Source organism: Vidua macroura, chromosome 10 (assembly GCF_024509145.1).
Source record: "Vidua macroura isolate BioBank_ID:100142 chromosome 10, ASM2450914v1, whole genome shotgun sequence".
Taxonomy (NCBI): domain Eukaryota; kingdom Metazoa; phylum Chordata; class Aves; order Passeriformes; family Viduidae; genus Vidua; species Vidua macroura.
Window position 1 is genome coordinate 22,307,019 of NC_071580.1, and position 18,847 is coordinate 22,325,865.

Genomic DNA, 18,847 nt, shown 5'->3' on the forward strand with positions numbered 1-18,847 from the left:
AGCATTTCTTCAGCAAGAAATGACAAGAATTCTTTTTTTAAACTTTTCTTCAGTGGATTTAAAATCTCCCACCAACCAAAATCGTAATATTTGTTACAGACTCTACCCTGCAATATAAAATGTCACCTAGTGCTTCCTATTAACATAAGTTGTGTCTCTGCTTTGGCCACTGGTTGTGTGGCCAGAACCATCCCAATCTATTTATTCACTGATGCCAAACACTGTTCTGGTTTCTAAAAGTAAGTACATTCCCTTAGATATTCTCTTTAAATACTTGAAATTACCTGGTGTGATCATTTGAGCCTGAACACAGAATGTGTCCAAGGGGATGCCATGCCAGACTCCAGATCATTCCTTCATGGGCCATTTCCATCCCACCAACCTCCTTCTCAACCCTGATGTATTAAAAAAATAAAAATTAATCATACACAGCTAAATATCTCCTACAACTACAACAGAAAACTTCTGCTATTCAGCTGGTGTTCATCCTCTATCCCATATTTTGTCAGATTTAAGCCTCAGTCATTTTTCCACTGGATGAATCGATTGTTCCCTGTGGTTTTAATAGGCAGTTCAGTAATGTAGGGATTTTTAATTGTACATTTAAAACCAAAATAATTACAGCACTTCAGAACAAGCTTTAAGAAACTATGAGTTTCAACCATTCATCACCATCTCAGCACATGGCTGGTTTTGTGCAAGCAATCGTATCCTTTAAAGCACATTTCTACAGGAAAACTTCTTCGTAAATGAAGCATATTAACAAATTCCTCAGGTACAGAGAAAAATTATTATTATAAATATGCAGGTTAAATATGGACTCGAAGGGGAAAAGAGGTATTTTGTGTTTTGTCTAACGGCTTGCACAGCTGACCAACACCTTTCCAACATGCTGATGAAAATGCCACATACCCAACATGCCAGAACAGCAAGGAGCCATCAGACCCTCCACTGGCAAAGAGCCCTTCATGAACAGGATGCCAGGCCACAGCTGAAACACACAGTAAGCCACAATCACAAGGTGTAATACCAGGATTTCTAATGAATGGAAATAATTTTAATTTTTAATCTAAGCTTAATAATAACAATCTCCATAATAAAAAGAATTCTGACCTGTGGCCTCTTTCTTATGCCCCCTGAAGACCTGAAGTTCTTCCTTCAAGTTTCGGATGTCGAAGAGCTTGCAGAGGTGGTCACGAGAAGCTGTCAGCAGCCAGTTGCCATTGAGATTCAGTTTCACCTCCATCACTGTGTTTTTGTGAGCATGTCTGCAAGCAGAGAAAAATAAACAGATTGTTTGTCCTGAAGCTGATTTCTCAGACACAGATAAAAATCTCATTTGCCAGTCACAAATATTCAGGTCAATAACAAGGCAGTTCAGGCTACTAAAGCAGAACTGGGGCTTTCTGTGCAAAGGCCCTGTGCTTTGATCCTGGTCTTTTGTACTGCAAAGCAACTGGGAGCACTCACTGACACAGTATCCAGTTGCTGTGCATGTTTCTGCTGCAGCATAAGAAAGTTTTTATCAGGAGATGAAACATCTCATTTGTTTTTCCCTATCTCAGTCTGTATGAGAACTGTGTGGCTAGATTGTCTGTGAAGAAGAACAAAGTAAATTTAAATAACAAATGCTACTGTCTCAATTTTCCAGGTACAGACTTGTCCTCATCTAACCTCTGGATTTTCTGGCACAGCTAAAGAACTAGCTTCATGTGTGAAGCAACTGTGTATGGCTGAGAAGTTGTGGGGAAAACGGCTAAGAAGGGAATTAAGAAAAAAATATTTTATGAAGTTAGTTTATATTTGAGCAAATCAAAAGTCTGTGGGTAAGAACTTACAGTGTGGCAAGGCTCTGGCCAGTCTTTGGATCCCAGAACTTGATGGGCTGTTGGCTGTCTTTACTTCCTGAAACAACTAATCCCTTTGTTGGATGCCAGTCAACACATTTCACATCTGCTCCATGGCCTGTTAAAATAAAAATTGTCCATTCTGAGATTTCACAGACACCGAAAAATTACAGGGTGCACACCTTATAACTAATTTAAAACTGAATGAAAAACATCACAGAGCACAGGTTACAAAACATAAACTAAATAAAATCTCTTCCAAGTTATTTAGCTTGCCTTCCTTCCCACTAATTAATGGGAGCATTTTCTCTTCGGATTACGCCCTCAAATCAAGCTCACTGGAAAAATTATCTAAGAAGTTTCTGTTTAAATTGGTACTTTTCTTTAGCCTTTGGCCTTATACAACTTCACAGTATTTTAAATGTAGCACTGATGAAGCATTTATATGGAGGTGGTGAGGTAAAATGATTGTGTGACACTCCACTTTCAGTGAAAAACTGAGGAAATATAAAGCAAATACCTATTTGTTCCTATCCTATCAGTACTATCCTTTTATGTCCTGTCAGAAAATAAGCAAAGAAATTAAATAATGGATCTGAAAACTAAATTAGTATATGATGAAAATAAACGTTATGAGATGTGATCTCTTACCAGTTTACAGGGATTCAGGTTTTTCCAATGCTTAAGAGTTAGCAAAGAAAAACCCTTGTGATACAATTTCCTTTTAAATTGACTGAACTTGAGAGAGAAGCAGTGCTGTTCAGATGAGCTAAAATCCATTAAAAAAAAAAAAAAAGCCTGTTCCTGCTGCATGACCAAATGAGGTTTCTGAGGTTAACTATGAGAATGAAATAACAAGCAGTAATTTCTTTCTCCAATCTCTCTCCACATCAGCCCACCTCAAGAGAAGGCCAACAGTAATGTCCATCCCAGAAAATGAGGCAGCATGCAGTAACTGAAGAAAAAAAGCAATTTGAGAAAGGAGGGTCTGCCTGCAACATGAAGGCACTGAAGTGATAAATGGCATGGAAGAATGGGAGCATACTCCAGGAAAGAGTAAGGATTGCCATCAATCAAGACAGCTCCCACACAGACTGCTCTGCCACACAGTGGAACACATAAGTTTAAGCAGCACAAGCTGTCTTAATTCAGATCTCACTTTGACAAGACATTAAAAATAACTATCAGTTGAGTTTATCCTGAGGCCACAGAAAAATCAAATTAGAACTGATGCCCTTCTGAGCCCTGAAATCACAAGCCAAAGATTAAAAGGATAAAGGTGGTTACTGTTCATTGAAGGATCCTTCAGGTGCACTTATGGCAAAATGCACAACAGAATGCACACATGATATTGGGCTTTGAGACTTTTATAAGTTTAGCAAATTACCATAATTGACAAGAATCCCCAATTAAAAGTACAGTTAATTAAGTAATTCTCCCCTTGGTTCAGCCTCCCCCCTTTCTCCTGTCCCTACACTGTTTATGTCTACATACGCGGGGAGGTAGAAGAATGGCCTTGGTTCACTGAAGAAGACAGATTAGAATGGGATTCCAGGAATGTGTCTGTCTAACAAAGTACTGGAAAAGTACTGAATGCTAGCTAAGAAACCATGGAACTATACAATAAGAGTCTACAGAGCTAGGAATATATTAAAAATATATAAAAAAGCAAAAATCTTTTGGCATCAGAATAAGGAATATACTTGTATCTTAAAATAGAAGCAAATTCATAACACATAGAGCATACTCTCAAGTGAGTGCAACTTTCCTCCTCTCTGAAGGAAAGGACAGACAGGGAAGAGGCTCTTGAGCAAAGAAGAAATTAATCCAGCCTTGACAAGTATATGGGAACGACTGTAAGAACTGACTGACAATATAGATGAAGGAACCCAACTCCCCCCCAGCCACAGCAGGCAGAATTGTCTTTGGAATATTTAGGGTTTCAGGGAAGAACACAATCTTCAAGTTGCCAAGACCATCAATGTGCTCTGGTGGTCTGGGCTACCAGCAGAGGCACCCTGAGATGTACTGTTTCCTTTCTCTCTGGCTTTTCCAATGCAGAGAGAAGTGACAGGCACTGTCTGTCTGCATTTGCTATGACTAAATCTCTTGACTAAAACATGAAGCTGAATGCTGAACAAATCTTGCTTCTCAGTGCTTATTTGGAAGCAACAATTCAGTCAGGAGTAAGGGATAAAATGCTCCTCCCTCCACAGGGGAGGGGAATCCATGCTTGCAGATTTCCAGCTAAGGATATTCTGTAGGTAGCTGCCATCATGCAGTCCCCAGAGAAAGAGAGATTTTAATTCAAGACCCTTATAGAAAAACACCCCATTAAAGTTAATACTTGGTTGAATCATATGAAAATGTGTTCAGACTAGAATGCTTGAGTACCATCATAGATATGAAATAAAAAACCTGCATGGACTGAAGTGACATTGGCACTGCTGCTCCTGAAACAGACAACTAGCAATGGAAAAGCACAGGAAAACATAGGGCTAACTATGCTTAATGGAAAATATTGCATCCAGAAAACAAGTGATGCTGGTGAAAGGCCATCTCTGGGTGACAGCTCATCCTGTGCAAGGCCCTGCTTTAGGCTCTTCTTGAGTTAAGCCAGCCCAAACACAAAGATGTACCCTGACAAAGATAAAGTTTAGAATGGGCAATCTGAAACAGAGCAATTGAAGCACCCACCCTTTCAAAGCCTTCAGAAGGGAGAGGCAGTGACAGACAGCATGGGCTGACAGGCTTCTGGGATGGGCCCAGAGCTGAGAGGCAGGAGAACATGCCAGGACACTCAGAACTTGTAACCAGGGTGGATAATAAACCATTGGGTACTTATCAAAAGGCTTTTGGCTATCAGCACATTAATACTGTCCATGGGGATCAGAAGAAACTTTTAATATTTAAAAACATAATTGTTATAATCTTTCTATGATTAAACAGGTAACTGGCATTTCCTGCAGAGAGCATTCTTTCAACCAGTGCACTCTGGATTATGGCAGCAGAGGGGAAAGCTGGGACCCTCCTTTGAAATCTAACCAGTGATGGATCCTGCTCTCCACAGAGCCATCTCAGCCCCAGCTCTGCAGAAATGGTATCATCACACAGTTAGCTTTAGGTTCTTAATGCAATGAAGCTTTCTCAAGAGAAAATAAAATTTTCCCTACAACAACTGCGCTTTAAATAAACTATTCACAAGGGACAAACTAACTCAGAACATTTACATAACCAAAATAACTGAATAGCATAATCTAATCAGACCTTTCTTAATTTCTTTTAAAATTGAAGCAATTGACATTGTATATTGCTTTTCCTTCTTTCTGCTGAGAGATGGGCACACTATTATCTGTAATGAGACACATGATGCAGAAAATACATTTAAAATAACATTCCAGAGAAAAAGCGACCTCACAGATTTTATTTCACAGTTGTTTTCAGTTCTTAGTGTTGAGAATCAGCCTCTCCTCTGGTACAAAACCCCCTTGTCCCCAGATACCAAGCTCAGAAAAACTTAATTCATGCAAATCTCTGCAGTTTAATTCCCTGTTTGCTGACAACAGCTTTTGCTCAGTAATTTCAACAGTCACATACACATATCTGCCCCTCTGCTCAGAGCTCCAGGGTGAGAATTCCTCTCTGAACAACTCCTTCTCCTTTGCATGGACCTTATTATCAACTCCCTGTCTTGTAGGGATGCTTTATGGATAAATGAATTGAAATGTGTGAATTGTGTAGGAGTTGTGGCAATAGAAGGCCCATAAATCAACCAAAATGAAAGAGTGAAGGAAAATATTTTTGAGAAGCTCAAGTAATCCAAAATCATGAGTGAAAGTCTGAGCCTAAACCTATATACAAACACTTGTTGGTTTTACTTACTACAACTTTTTCCAACCATTTAAAAAATTTACAGAAAAACAAATGCAGGCACATGTAGTACCTTTGAAAAGCTCAGATACAAATGCAGTTCGTTACTATTACCTTTCACATGCATAATGAATGCTTTGAGTGCCCTTAGTCACAGTCTTCTTAATTAAAATACTGATTGTTAGTACTTCTAGCCAATACCTTTGAAGGGCTGTTCTTTAGAAGACACTGAACAGAAATACTGGCTAGTGAAAGACATAACAAGATGTAATAAGATTATGTGTAATGGTATTTGACAAATCAAGTATGTCAGATGTCTGAAAAGTACACATATTATAAGGACATGATTTTTTTCCCCACCTCACACTAATTTCTGCATTTAGGATTTTCTGAACATAGCTTACAGTGTAAAAAAACTGGTTTGAATTATTGTCTCTATTGTCTCTATTACAGTTTATAAAATATCCATACATTTCATAATGCAACTGTGTATAGCAGTTATAGATACATCAGGTTTATTGCTGTAGCTTAACTTTTCTGTTTTATATTCTTTCCCCATGGGATGTGCCCCATTCTGAATGCACATAAATTCAAAGACAATTTTATATAGATGATATTGGAAAATTTCTAGATCCTTCTCAGCAATTATATGACTGTAGACACACACACTAAGATGCCAGTCTTAAGGCATCTTCACATTTAACACCCACATTCCAAAGAAAATGGGTATTTATAACTTTTATATTTTATAACTTTATATTTATAACTTTATATTTATAATTTTTTATATTTTAAAGAATTAACAATGATTTAACTGCAATGATGCTGTTTGTAATTTAGAATTCTATTTGTTTGGATTTTTTTTAATGCTATTCTAAAAGGGGAGTAAACAGTTGTGTATCCTCCACCCAGCCTGGTTAGATCAAAGCTTTTTTTGTCACCACACAATGACATTGACCTTCCTGTTCTCTGTGTCCCCAAAACAACACCACACCCCTCAGAGAACAGGGCCTTGGCACAGGATTATTCCAAGGGATATGCAAAGAAGTCCTCCAAACATGAACCAAACAAGTGTTTTGGAGTCTGCCTATAGCCTGTACCATCACCTTAGAAAAAGCCAAACCAGAAAAAATTAATTTGATTAGAATATCAAATAATTTGAAGCATCACACTGACAGTTTATGTCAAAGTAACTACTGAACAGCATTAGATCTTACAAAAACCAAGCTAAGGTTCTCCATCCCCAAAAAAGAGAGGGCAAGGAAGAAGGGACAGAAACGTGTAAGTCAAAGATAATGGAAACAATGTTAGCAGAAAGGAATTCTAAGTTTTCGACACAATTCCATTAGAATTTACTATTTGCTTCCAGGCTATTAGGCAAATTGGATTATTCTGCCATTGTTCTGTCCCATTTTTATAAAAGGCTTTTGAAATGTCATGTGGCAGTTACCCACTCCCCAGAAATTCCCTGTTCCATGTACAGCTCACTGAGGAACTGAACACCCCACACCTAAAAGAACCTGGGTACTGCTTTAGTCCCACTGATCACCTCAGCAGTAAGGGCAGGTTTAGATTTAATTCCAGTCATTCAGTGTTCTTTGCCCTATCGACTTATGTGAACTGTCCTGGGATCTCCTGCACTTCCTCTTCTCCACTCCAAGAATGAATACCATAGAAACTCTCCCCCTACACAGCCAGCCTGTGCTTTTTAGCATCATGTGGGAGGTTGGTGCATAGTAAATTAAGGGAAAAGCTCCTTTCCGTCTTCACTGGATTAAGAATAATGCCTCCCACCCTACTTTCAGACTTCTGTACCACAAACACAAGTTTTACTGTCCTTTCTTTTCTCAGTCTAGCTCTCTTCTAGTTTATTAAACTTGTTTTCTAGAGCAACAGCAGAGAGACTGCTAGTTTTAATCTACCTACAGGGGATGTCTTCTAGATCCTTAGTATTCCACTAATTCAGCAACTGAAAGGGACATAATTCGTATTTGTTTAAAAATTACAAATAATTTTCTTTTTTTACACTTCTATAATCATAATTTCTTCCCAGACAAAAGCTCTGGTAACAGAACAGTGTATCATCTGTGAAATCAGGAGGTTAAGAAACAATAATAATCACGAAACACTAATGAAACAGGTGTGGGTAAACAAATTACTTTCCCCAAGATTACCCAGAACAGGTAATCAGTGTTTCCATAAAAGAGTTTAGAATTTGTATGTGTTCATCCCAAACTGTGAACAGTTTGAATTCTACAAAACTCTAATGAACTCGCAAAAAAATTTTAAATTTAATGCTAATTGTGTGTTTGCATGGCTTGGTAATGGTAAATGCACTGTAAGAATAATGAATAAAAGTTGATACGTAACATGTAATTACCAGTGAAGTGAATTCTTTACACCTGTGGAAATTCAATGACAGTATCTTCTGTAAGGACTTGCTTATAGCAAGGGGAAGACAAGCAGCTGAGTTCCAGTGTACCTGGGAACTGGTCAAGAAGGGTTAAGTTTTTAGGTGCCCACATATTAAACTTAGAGGGATTGTTTAAATTCTTCAACTCACTGAAGCTGATCAGCTCCCAAAGCTGAAATGAATTGTTTTGAACAGAACCAAAAATCACAGAGCTGAAGATGCTTGCTAGTTTAGATCTGTGGTGTCAGGTCCATGTTTTTTAATCATTGAGTATGTTCATGCTAGAGTTTACAAACACACTAAAGACACCTTCCCTTTTAGATATATTTTCTTTTTTATAATTCCTGAAGCTATTTTTGGGCTTTATCACTACCTACACCTAATCAGGTTACTTATGCTGTAAAACATATCAGGACAAAACAAGTCTGACTGAGACCAGCATCTGCAACATGTCAAGAGCTGTTTAACATTCTCTTTGTGAGAACAACACCAAAAAAAAATAATTAAATATGTTTCATTATTTCTAACCATAAGATACAGTTAAGTCACATCTAGATTGACCACAGATAATTAGCAACACTAAGTTATTTTAGCATGTAAAAATATTACTAAAATGTCACTAATTTTGCTTAATCAGCATCCAGATATTTTAACTTACCAGCAATTTTATGCACTTAATCCCCTATTTATAGCATTAAGAGCAACTCTGTCACAGAGATCACCTATGTGATGATGCTTTAGATGCAGAACAATGCTTTAGTGCAAAATAGCAGTCATTATTTCTACTTAAAAAGTCACTACTGATCTTAAAAAAAAAACCCTATCAGAAAGCTCAGAGCTAGCTCAGAAGAAATTACAGGGGAAAAAAGGGCAGAAAGTGTCAAAAGAGAAGATATAACACATCAAAACTTCCAACACCTTCTTATTCCAAATAGAAATGCGAGTGCTTAGCAATAATGCAGCTGAATTCAAGGACCAAGACAGGTTTTCCTCACAGTTAAATTATTTATGAAAACAGATTGGATTCTACTTTGCACTCAGGCACAGTTATCTACTAAAATTCTCACTGCATATTACTTATGATTTCTTTGCATGTACTTATCAGAGAATTAAAAGGGGTTTTTTTTTAGTTGCAAAAGGTGGAACCAATTTTTTTCTTTTTTTTTTTTTTGTTGGTTACATTACCTGTAAAGTAGCTGGGACTAGATGTTCTTTTCTCTTAAAAAATTAGCCAGCCTACTTTGAAAGCAGCAACACACTTGCTTTTCATTGACAGAAAATATTTATTTACAAGGGCATTTACATTTAACGATAAGAAAAATATCGTACAAGAAACATTAAAAAACGAACAGCAGTTGTAAGAAAATCTCTCATGCTTCATAACATCAACATCTGACAGGAGCCAAACCCCCACGTCCCTCAGGAAGAGTGTCCCACAGTTTTCTACTGCTTGTTTTCTGGCACCTTCCTTAGAGTACCTGGCACTAGTCACTGGATCTGGGAAAGCCTGCACTGCCTCCAAGGAGTGTTGAGTGTCTGGAGCCCCCAGACAGGACTGAGCTCACCCAACACAGCATGGCAAGAACAGGGGAAAACAGAACAGGGGTGAGTACAGCTGTGCCCGAGTGGAACAACACTGCTCCTTCAAGGGTAGAAAAAGCATGAACTTGACAGATGAGAAATTCCATTTTGTCAATCACGAGTCTGCAGTTTCAACAGCTTTGTGGCCTCATATCTGGGTACAGAATCAAATTGCTGGGCAGCATATTGTTTTGTAAAAATAGACCAAAATATTTTTCGCATGAAAACGCTCCCAGTCAAGTCCTCCAAAAATGGACCAAACAAGTTTTTTGGAGTCTGCCTATAGCCTGTACCATCAACTTAATAAAAGCCAAACCAGAAAAAATGAATTTTATTAAATATTAAATAATTTATCAAATAATAAGCCTCACAGTGACAGTTTGTCAAAGTAACTACTGAACAGTCAGAACACACACTTGTATTTTATGAATCAAGAACAAAGTGAGGCATGAGTTACAAACTGGTGCCTGAAGCCAAGCTTCCAGGAACTGATGGGATTTTAAGATGAACTGAACCTAGAGCAGCTTCAGTGGGGTTTTCTAAACAGAGACTGAGAAACTAGTTCTGGTCACTAATTGCTGAAAATGGTGATTTGGTGTGGTTACTTCCTGCCAACAGGGAGTCAAAATCCCCACCTTTCCAGAGGTGCTCTTCTGCCAAGCTTTTGCCTGTTCCACCTTGTGTGACACCTTTAAGTGTCACAAAAAGTTTGTGACACTGTGACAGTTTGTGACACTTAAAGTTTGATAGTTTTACTGAAAACACAGAAAGTAATGCAAAGAAGGAATGTCAAAAGCACAGGATCAATTTATATTTTGAAATTATTTGAAATTATTTTGAAATTAACTTGAAGTTACTAAAGAAACTTTGCATCATAAAATTCAGCCTGGCAATTTAGTTAAGAGAGGGGAAAGGAAGTCAGGGCAGACTCTGCAGAGTTTAGTACCTCCTTGCCTCTAGCTCCCTGCTTTGGCCAAAATTTTGGTCGAGGTTCTAAGTGGTAAAATCAGAATACTTAGCTCCCAGCTCTGGGAAGAGAACGACGACTCCCAGAAAAGCTAAGAGTAACCATTAGTAATAATTTCCAGTAATTATTTCCTTTAACGTCCTGCTGGATGCTCATTTCTGCTGGTGAGTATGGCTGTTGCAAGAGAAAAAAACAGCCCAAATACCTACTTTAGAGGTTAATTCAAGCTTCAAACCCCCGTGTGGCCACACAACCAGAGAATTCTCTCAGCAAGCTGCAAAAAACTAAGAAAAGTATTTGTGGATCTCAGTAAAAGAAGTTACAAGAAGTCTTCTCTTGATATAACCTTACTGGCAAGTGAACCCAGAATCTTTTAATAAAAACACCCAACACAGAAGGATTACCAAGATCTTTCAGTTAACTTGATATTCTTTAACTGGAAGAACAGCTTTCTATGTGTTTTCATGGTTAAGATGACAGGGCAGCTTCCTACCTTTTTAACATCCCTTTGAGAGAAGAACTCTCAACTGTCAGTCAAGTAAATTACTTTTAAAGACAGCCATGATATCTGGGCAGGCCCAGATGAACACTTGTCCAGCCAGGTGCTCACTTTAAGGGACAGCACTTTTGCAGGAAAGCTATTTTTCTTCTTGCCAGCCAAAAAATACATGTAAGCTATTTCTGACAGTCAGTTTACCATTACAAAACATCTCATAATTATGAGCCCACTGTAATGTCAAGCAAAGAAATACTGAGTTTAGGTAAACAGAAGCTGGGAAAACTATTTTCTTTGGTTGTAGGGCAAAAAGTGCGTGACTGACAATACTCCCAGTAGTACATGAACAGCAGCAGGCCCGGGGTGAGGTAAGGGGGCAGGCAGAAAGATTATTATACAGACTGCAGGAAAAGATCTGTGTCAGTCAATAATCCAATTAGCAAGTGTAAAAGATCCAAGAAGGGATATGAAGACAGAGGCCATTCAATTTGCTCTTTGCATTTTGCAATGCCACCAAGGCTGAGCAAACTGGGAAGCAGCAGGTCCACTGAAATAAACTGCTGGCAGAAAGCAGAGCACTGAGTTTCAAAGCACTGCCCTTTCTGAGCAGATAGAATTCTCATCTCAAGCAGAAAGGGCCAATTTTCAAGCAGCTGAAATGCAAAAGGGCTGAAAAATTACAGGGACAGAAACTCACCTAATGAACAGAATACATGAACTGAAACAGAAAAAAATCTCGCATGTAATTACCATATGTAATATCATACTACTATACAGGCATGTTTAATTTACCTGTGATTTTGGGGATAATGAGAAAAAAACACAGCAAAATTTTAAAAAATAACAATCTCAGTGAAAAAGTGTAATAGTAATGCAGGAGACAAACAATGATTTGAATAATGTTACAGACACCTAAGAGAGAGAAACCCTTTGTTTGAAATTTTAAGCAGCAGAGATGAGGTCAGGTGAAGAGACAGAAACAAGGAACATTTTCTGCCTTACTTTAAATTTCTGCACCATCAGTGCTCTCATTTCCTCTTATTTTCCTGACTTTCCTCTATCGCCACCACACTCCCAGTCCTCTCTTTCTTGCCACCTAATAATCCTGAAATTTAAGAAAATATTTTCCTCTTTTAGATTTAAAAATAACACTGCAGCTCCTAAGTAGAGAAATGCAAATATCTTTTATTTTTGTTTCAATTCTAAAAAGAGGTCCCTTATTAAATAACTGTTTTGCAGTGTGGCTGTACAAATATCTATGAAGCTGTCTAAAATTCTGTGCATCCCCATGTATAATTTTAAATTCTACAAGCACATGAATGGATTTAAAACAAAGCTCTTCACATGTGACTGAACAGAAAGACAGGGAAAAATATGATTTTCAAAACTTACCAGGGATTTTGTGCAATAAGACCTAACAAAGAAAGGGAGAGATGTCAACAGGAAGAAATGGGATAAAATAATCCAAATAATACTTAAGTAACTCAGATAAATCAAAACCAGGGGGAAGAAGTATGGAGAACATGTAAAGATAACATATATGGGCATGAGAAGAAAGGCAAAGGGACTATCACCAGTTTAAGTGGGTTTCCAAACAAAAGTGCTGGCAACAATTTGTGGAAAATCCCGTCCTCAGATTCATTCATTGTGTTCACAGGCAGATGTGAACAAAACAAGAGAGATGTGATTTTTAAAGTACAGGGGGAAAAAACTGTTGCTGCTACTTCTTAATGTAAAAAAAAAAAAATAGGTGTGACACAGGTTTCCTGTGACAACATATTAGAGACTGTTCTTTCAAGACCAGAACAGAGGATACAGGAATCAAACACATCCCACCACATCAGGCTATGGATAGACTAAATACTTCTTCCAACACTTCTGTGCTTCTGGAAGTCACTACCAGTTAGATTTTTTCACTGCCGGCCTCAAAGGACTAAAAATATCAGCCAAGACATGAATATGGTTCCCTTCTGTGATGCAGGTTCTAACTGAATTTGTATGTGAGTCTACAGGGACATGTAGCCAGCAGCATGTTACAAAGTCCCAAAATAAGATAAAGAAATGATGCAGAATTTGGCAGGAAAGAATCCTAAAAGCCTACTGCAACTGTAACTGCAGTGTTATGTTCTCATGAAGTAATCAGAACTTCCACAGGAAAAAAATGTTGATTAGAACAGGAAAATTACTCCTCAGAGGCAGAAAAATATTCAATTTCTGTGCTGCATCAACAGCTCCTGGCTGTTATTGACACCCCTTCATGTTAGCACCAGATACATTGTCTAATATTTCAAAATGAAAATTTTCCAAATACTTAAAGAGAAATTTTGTTAGTCAAAAATCTTACACTCAGAGGAAAAATAAGTTAGTCTGAAGTACTTTTTGAACTAAAGCTATTGTAGAGCTTTAAAAAAGCTTCAAGAAATTAATAGAAAGTTCTAGACAATACATAGAGCTAAAATTCTAGAGAATACATAAAAAAGTCAAATGACATGGACAAAATAACTGCCAAAACAGAGAATGCCCATCTATTTGTAAGTGCAAAAAAAGAAGCTTGACCATCTCTCCAGCAACACTGAGAAAAAAGAAACTTTTCAGTTTTTCTGAAACAATGATCTTGCCTGCAGAATTTTAACTCAGTCTTCTTCGATAGGGGATGAGCACAACAGGAGGAATATTAATATCAGAGATTTTAATTATCACCATTCTGGAAATACAAGTTGATAATATTAACAAGTTATCTATGGGGCTTTTTTGGCCTGGATTTTGGACCATTTATTATACAAAACCAGCATCACAAAAGATACCTGCTAAACTCCAAATCATCTGCAACTGTGTAAAAAATGTGGCTCAAACCACCAAAAGAAAACATCAACTATATGATAAATTTAAAATTAAAGGCAAAAAAGAACAAGTGTTTACTGGGATGATGTGGTTCAGAAAGAAGCTTTTTCCTAAGGAATCTTTAGATTTCTCTCAGTGCTTTCTGTAGCAACTTTTTAAATTTTTCATCTTACACACACAGAAAGGAAGAAAATAGAAAATATCTTTCCAGTCTCAGAAATATACCAACCAGTTCCCATAACCACAATCAACTGGGTCCATGTATGAAGCTCCAGAGACAGGAGACAGCTAAAAAGCAAGTGCTCTTGGGAAGATGGAAAATAACAGGCAGAAGGAAGGAAGTAGGTTAAGCACAAAAATAATGAGGTCATGGCCAGGATGAGGCTGCTCTCCAGGCCTGGAGTGGAACTGATGTGTGCTCTTCCAATAAAACACCTTTTACAGTGCTGTGTGTGATGTCTGTAGCTAAGCTGAGGAATGTGAAAATGCAGGATTTATCTTCTAGGAAGTTGGACTTTAGAAATCTTCGGTAAAATAAAATTACTGATTAAGTGAATCAGTGCTGTGGGAGAGGCAGAAAAAAGAGTCATCTCTTCACTTGCACAGATAAATTTCCATACACAGTCTCATAAGCATAAGACCAAAGAAAGATGACTGTCATGAGAGAAGATGGTATAATTTCTGTTTAAGAAACACTAGGTAAGACCATGTCATTGCTACTGAAGTAATCCACTGAGGAAACTGAGAAAAACCAAATATATTTGTTGGCCAAATGATGCAAGTGCTGCCAAATTTACATTTTGATTTTTTAATATTTCTGTTAAGACAGCAACTCTGTATTGGGGAGTAAAGTGCATTTTTAACCTTAAAAAGTTAACCAAAAACAAAAAAGAAGCTTTAACAGGTATAATCCCATGTCAACAGTTTATTTTCAGTGCAAATAAAATACAGTTATTGTTTTAGTACACAGAATACACCTCCATTAGGCTGGTCTGTTTTTGGAATACACACTCCCATGTGAATTATCTGCTGCTAGCAAGATGCAGTTTTACAAGAGTCAGTGTGCCATGCAGGTGACCAGCTGCAAGAAGCACTGCACTGGGGAGAGGTGCAGCAGGCTGGGCAACACCTGAGCCTAGAAACAGGAGTTTCATCTGCTGGAGACTGGGCTGGGAGCACTCCAGCAGCAGCAGAGCCCTGATCTCCCTGAGACAGCAGCAGAGGCTGTACCTTGGATCACTGCTCCTCACACAGAAAGCACTGGGGATTGAGTTCTGCAGTCTGCATGACACACATTCCATGGCAAAGCAGTAAATATTCCTGCCATCATGCACAAATGAGTACACCTTCACAGAAGTTTTTGTTATATAGAAGTTATACAGCCTGAGTATCTATCAAGAGGTTTTAGGAAGACTTTTCTGCTCCTCTGTGAATTAATTTTTTTTTTAACTGGGATAGATTTTTAGAATTATTAGTGCAATTTATCATTTTTCACTACCAGGTAATTTGTTCAGGCTGATTTGAACTAGAATTAGGATAAAACATCTGGTGAGCAGAACACATCACCTGAAGCAGCTGGGTGACCATTCCCAGCCCTGCAGATGTTCAGTCCACAGTAACTGCAATCCAAGAGCCATGGACAGTAACAAACTGAAAAATTAATTACCTCCTCACTCCTAAGCTTGAGTCCTTCCTGTGCAAGGACTGCAAGGAGTAGATACATCAGGAAAAACATTCTAATACTCTTCATGTCTAAAAAATGCAACATTAATTTCTAAGTTTTTTAATATGGCACTTTATGTCAAATTAAATTCTAATTTAAATTCCCCACACTCTTCCCTTTCATATACCAATAACAAACTCTGCTTGTTAGTTACTTGTGATAATTGCTGCTGCTAAGTATTTCTCAGAAAAACTGCCTCATGACTATTCCTTACTTGCAAAATAACTTGAAGTAAGTAAACTTAATTACCAAGTAAATTATTCCATCTTACAAAAAGGTTTTAAAAAAACTTATTCAAATACCAACATTCTGTTGGAACAAGTCATTAATTTGATAAATAAATATTGTGCAACGGGTTAAAAACAACTCATGCAATACCTAGTAAGCCACTTTTGTGGAATAAACCCCCATGACTCTGAACTTGCTTTGAATTTCAGTGAATTACTGTCATTTGCTACACCGGTGGAAGTGATGATACCTGAGATGACAGAGCTGTGCAGGAAATAAAGCAGCTTCAACCACTGCAGATTAATTGTCAGTATTTCTAACCAAGCTTACTAGGAACAGACATCCTTGTGGTGAAACTGCAGACTGAAACACCCACACTAAGTGCTCTCTGGGACAAAGACTGGATAATCCTTGAGGAATTCTGTGATGCAGGGAAAAAAAATGGCAGGGGAGAGCATCAGGCAGTGTGTGCAAAGCCTGTGAGCAAGCAACACATGTTTTCCAGCCAGGAAGGGGTATCTGCATCCCTCCAAACATGACTGGCAGCAATGCACCTGCTATTTAAAGCTCCAGTTTTATGTGAGCACAGGAATTTTAAATTAATACAAGCACAGAAATTCCTGATTGCATTTTTAGAAAAGCCCTGTTTAGAAGTGCTGCAAATGCAATATGTACTACAGAGACGACACCTCCAACCTGCTTGTGTAGGTGATTGGAATGAGCTTTTCTTCCTCCATTCCTTTAGGAGCAAGGGATATTCCTGACAAACTAGGAGTAGTGTGAAACAAAGAACCTACCTTTGCCCAAAGAATAACTGCAGAGTAATTAAATGTAATAAAAAAACCTGTCTCGTTGAATTTAGCTTTTTACATTTGTAATTGTAATACCATGTGCTCACTTCTAAGTCTCTGGAGAACAGGGACTTCCAAAAGGAGAAGGGCAATCAAGAGTAATCAATATTCATCAATATTATTAATGAATATAATATTCCTAAGGACTAAATTTAGCAAAGCAGCCAAGAGGGTAATGCTTTTGAGAGTGTATGTATTGTTAAATAGGAAAAACCTCTTACAGTAATTTTAAGTAGGTGAGTCCCTGCTAGGGAAGCAACAAAGAGTTGTTGGTTGAAGATTTCAGGGCTTAAAGCAAGATCTGCAGGGAAAATGCATCTTATTATCCAACTACATCAGCTGACCTAAAATAAGCAAGTTTCTGCATCCTTAAGAAGGGCTGGTGTAGCCTTAAAAAAACCAAAAAAAACCCAAACAACAAAACCCTACTCTTTTCTCTCACTGTATCAGCTGGTCTAATTAAAACCACTATTTCTGCCTATGAATTATGCATGGGTAAAAAGAACAGAAGGCAGACAAAGAAAAGGCAGGATTCTTCTTGACCAGGCATGAACAGCAAGCAGTAACACCCAGCACTCTATCAAGCTACAGACTCAATAAATCCTTAAAAAACAGAGATAAATTGCTAACAACTGAAAAGTACCTAAGCTATACAGAAACAGGCTTTAAAGCTGTCCAGACTGTATTTCCCATGTGCAACTCTACCTTGTTCTCTATTAATTACAATTCAAATGGGAAAATTTTGTCTGCAAGTTTTGAAATGTGTGGTTACTCCTTTCTAAACTCAGATGTAGTAAAAACACCAAGATAAATCTGGCCTGCACTTTTCATGTTTTAAGACAAAGCAACTTCTAAAATTTATTTTTTTAATTTTAAGATAACTGCAGTCTCAATATTTAGTAATGTGCAGCCCTCTGTTAAAATGCTTAAACTCAGAAATTAAATAATTTTGGTTTAGACATTACAGTCAAGACCTGGAACAGGTGTGGGAATGAACAGTGAAATATACTTTGTAGATCAGCTCTTACTTGAAAAAAAATAAGAAAAAAAATTATCTAACACTCATTTCACCTGGATGTAAAGGACTATTTCTGTAAACACAGCAGGTCTACTTAGGGAGTCTTTGGAGAAGCTGGGAATGTGATCTAGAGAAATGCAGCTTCAGGAACACTAATGCACAGAGACAAATCTAGGCTGCCCTACTCCACGGAGTAAAGCATCTACCTAAATCACTTTTTTCTTCTTATTTTTTAAAGCAAACACTTTCAACTTAACAGTGCATGGATTTTACAGCTTTACATCACAACCTGCAAAGTCTTTTTCAAGCCTGCATCATTTTGACACACAGAAGAAAGCAGCAAACAAGTATTAAGGTGATAAAATGTGCCACTGGGACCATTACAGATGTTTATATAAAAATATATATGCAAATATAACAATTACACATATTTAGTGTGTGTGTGTGTATGTATATATATCTGTAGGTATTTGTTTACCTCACTACATCAGCAGAAGCTTTAAAGATGCTGACAGCACACCATCACACCATCCACCTTATTGACAACAAAGTTTTAATGTTTGCTGGACACAGGAAGTTCTGAAACTTCAGTGATTACCATACTATTAGTTCCTAGGGAATGATCAAACATCTAGCATCTCTGAAAAAAGACCCACTGAACGTGAAACCTTTCCAGTCTAAATAATGTGCATTTCCTCAAGCATGTTAAAAGCTGCTAGAAAAAGAAACTAAAAAAAAAATATAGAAATTTTGATTTTTTTCAAGATCAGTCCCTTATGTCACATGTGCTGGTGGACAGCTGAATCTTACATTAGTAGGATTTTTGCTGGCTTTGGCAAAACAGGGAAATTCAGTACAATTCAGTACCCCAGAAGCACTGGGTAAGTCAGGCTGGAAGAAATCTCAAAAGTCTCTTGTTCAATCTGCTGCTCAAAGCTATGAAGTCAGAGCAGGTTACTCAGGGATTTATCCAGGTTCAGTCTGAAAACCTCCAAGGACAGAGACTGCACTA

General features: G+C 37.7%; 1 protein-coding gene across 5 annotated transcripts in view; it reads right to left on the bottom strand.

Annotated features, from left to right (window-relative positions):
* Positions 1-18,847, bottom strand: part of WDR33 (WD repeat domain 33) — a 68,735-nt gene that overhangs the window by 16,353 nt on the left and 33,535 nt on the right. For 2 of the 5 annotated variants that reach the window (XM_053986336.1, XM_053986330.1), the window contains exons 8-11: positions 1,839-1,965; positions 1,114-1,268; positions 913-991; positions 285-395 (exon numbers count right to left, since the gene is read on the bottom strand). In XM_053986336.1, coding sequence (XP_053842311.1) covers positions 285-395; positions 913-991; positions 1,114-1,268; positions 1,839-1,965 — 472 coding nt within the window. Of the gene's footprint in view, positions 1-284; positions 396-912; positions 992-1,113; positions 1,269-1,838; positions 1,966-9,399; positions 11,893-12,566; positions 12,589-14,910; positions 16,388-18,847 lie in introns of those variants that run through there. The other 3 variants (XM_053986331.1, XM_053986332.1, XM_053986333.1) reach the window with 3 other exon arrangements.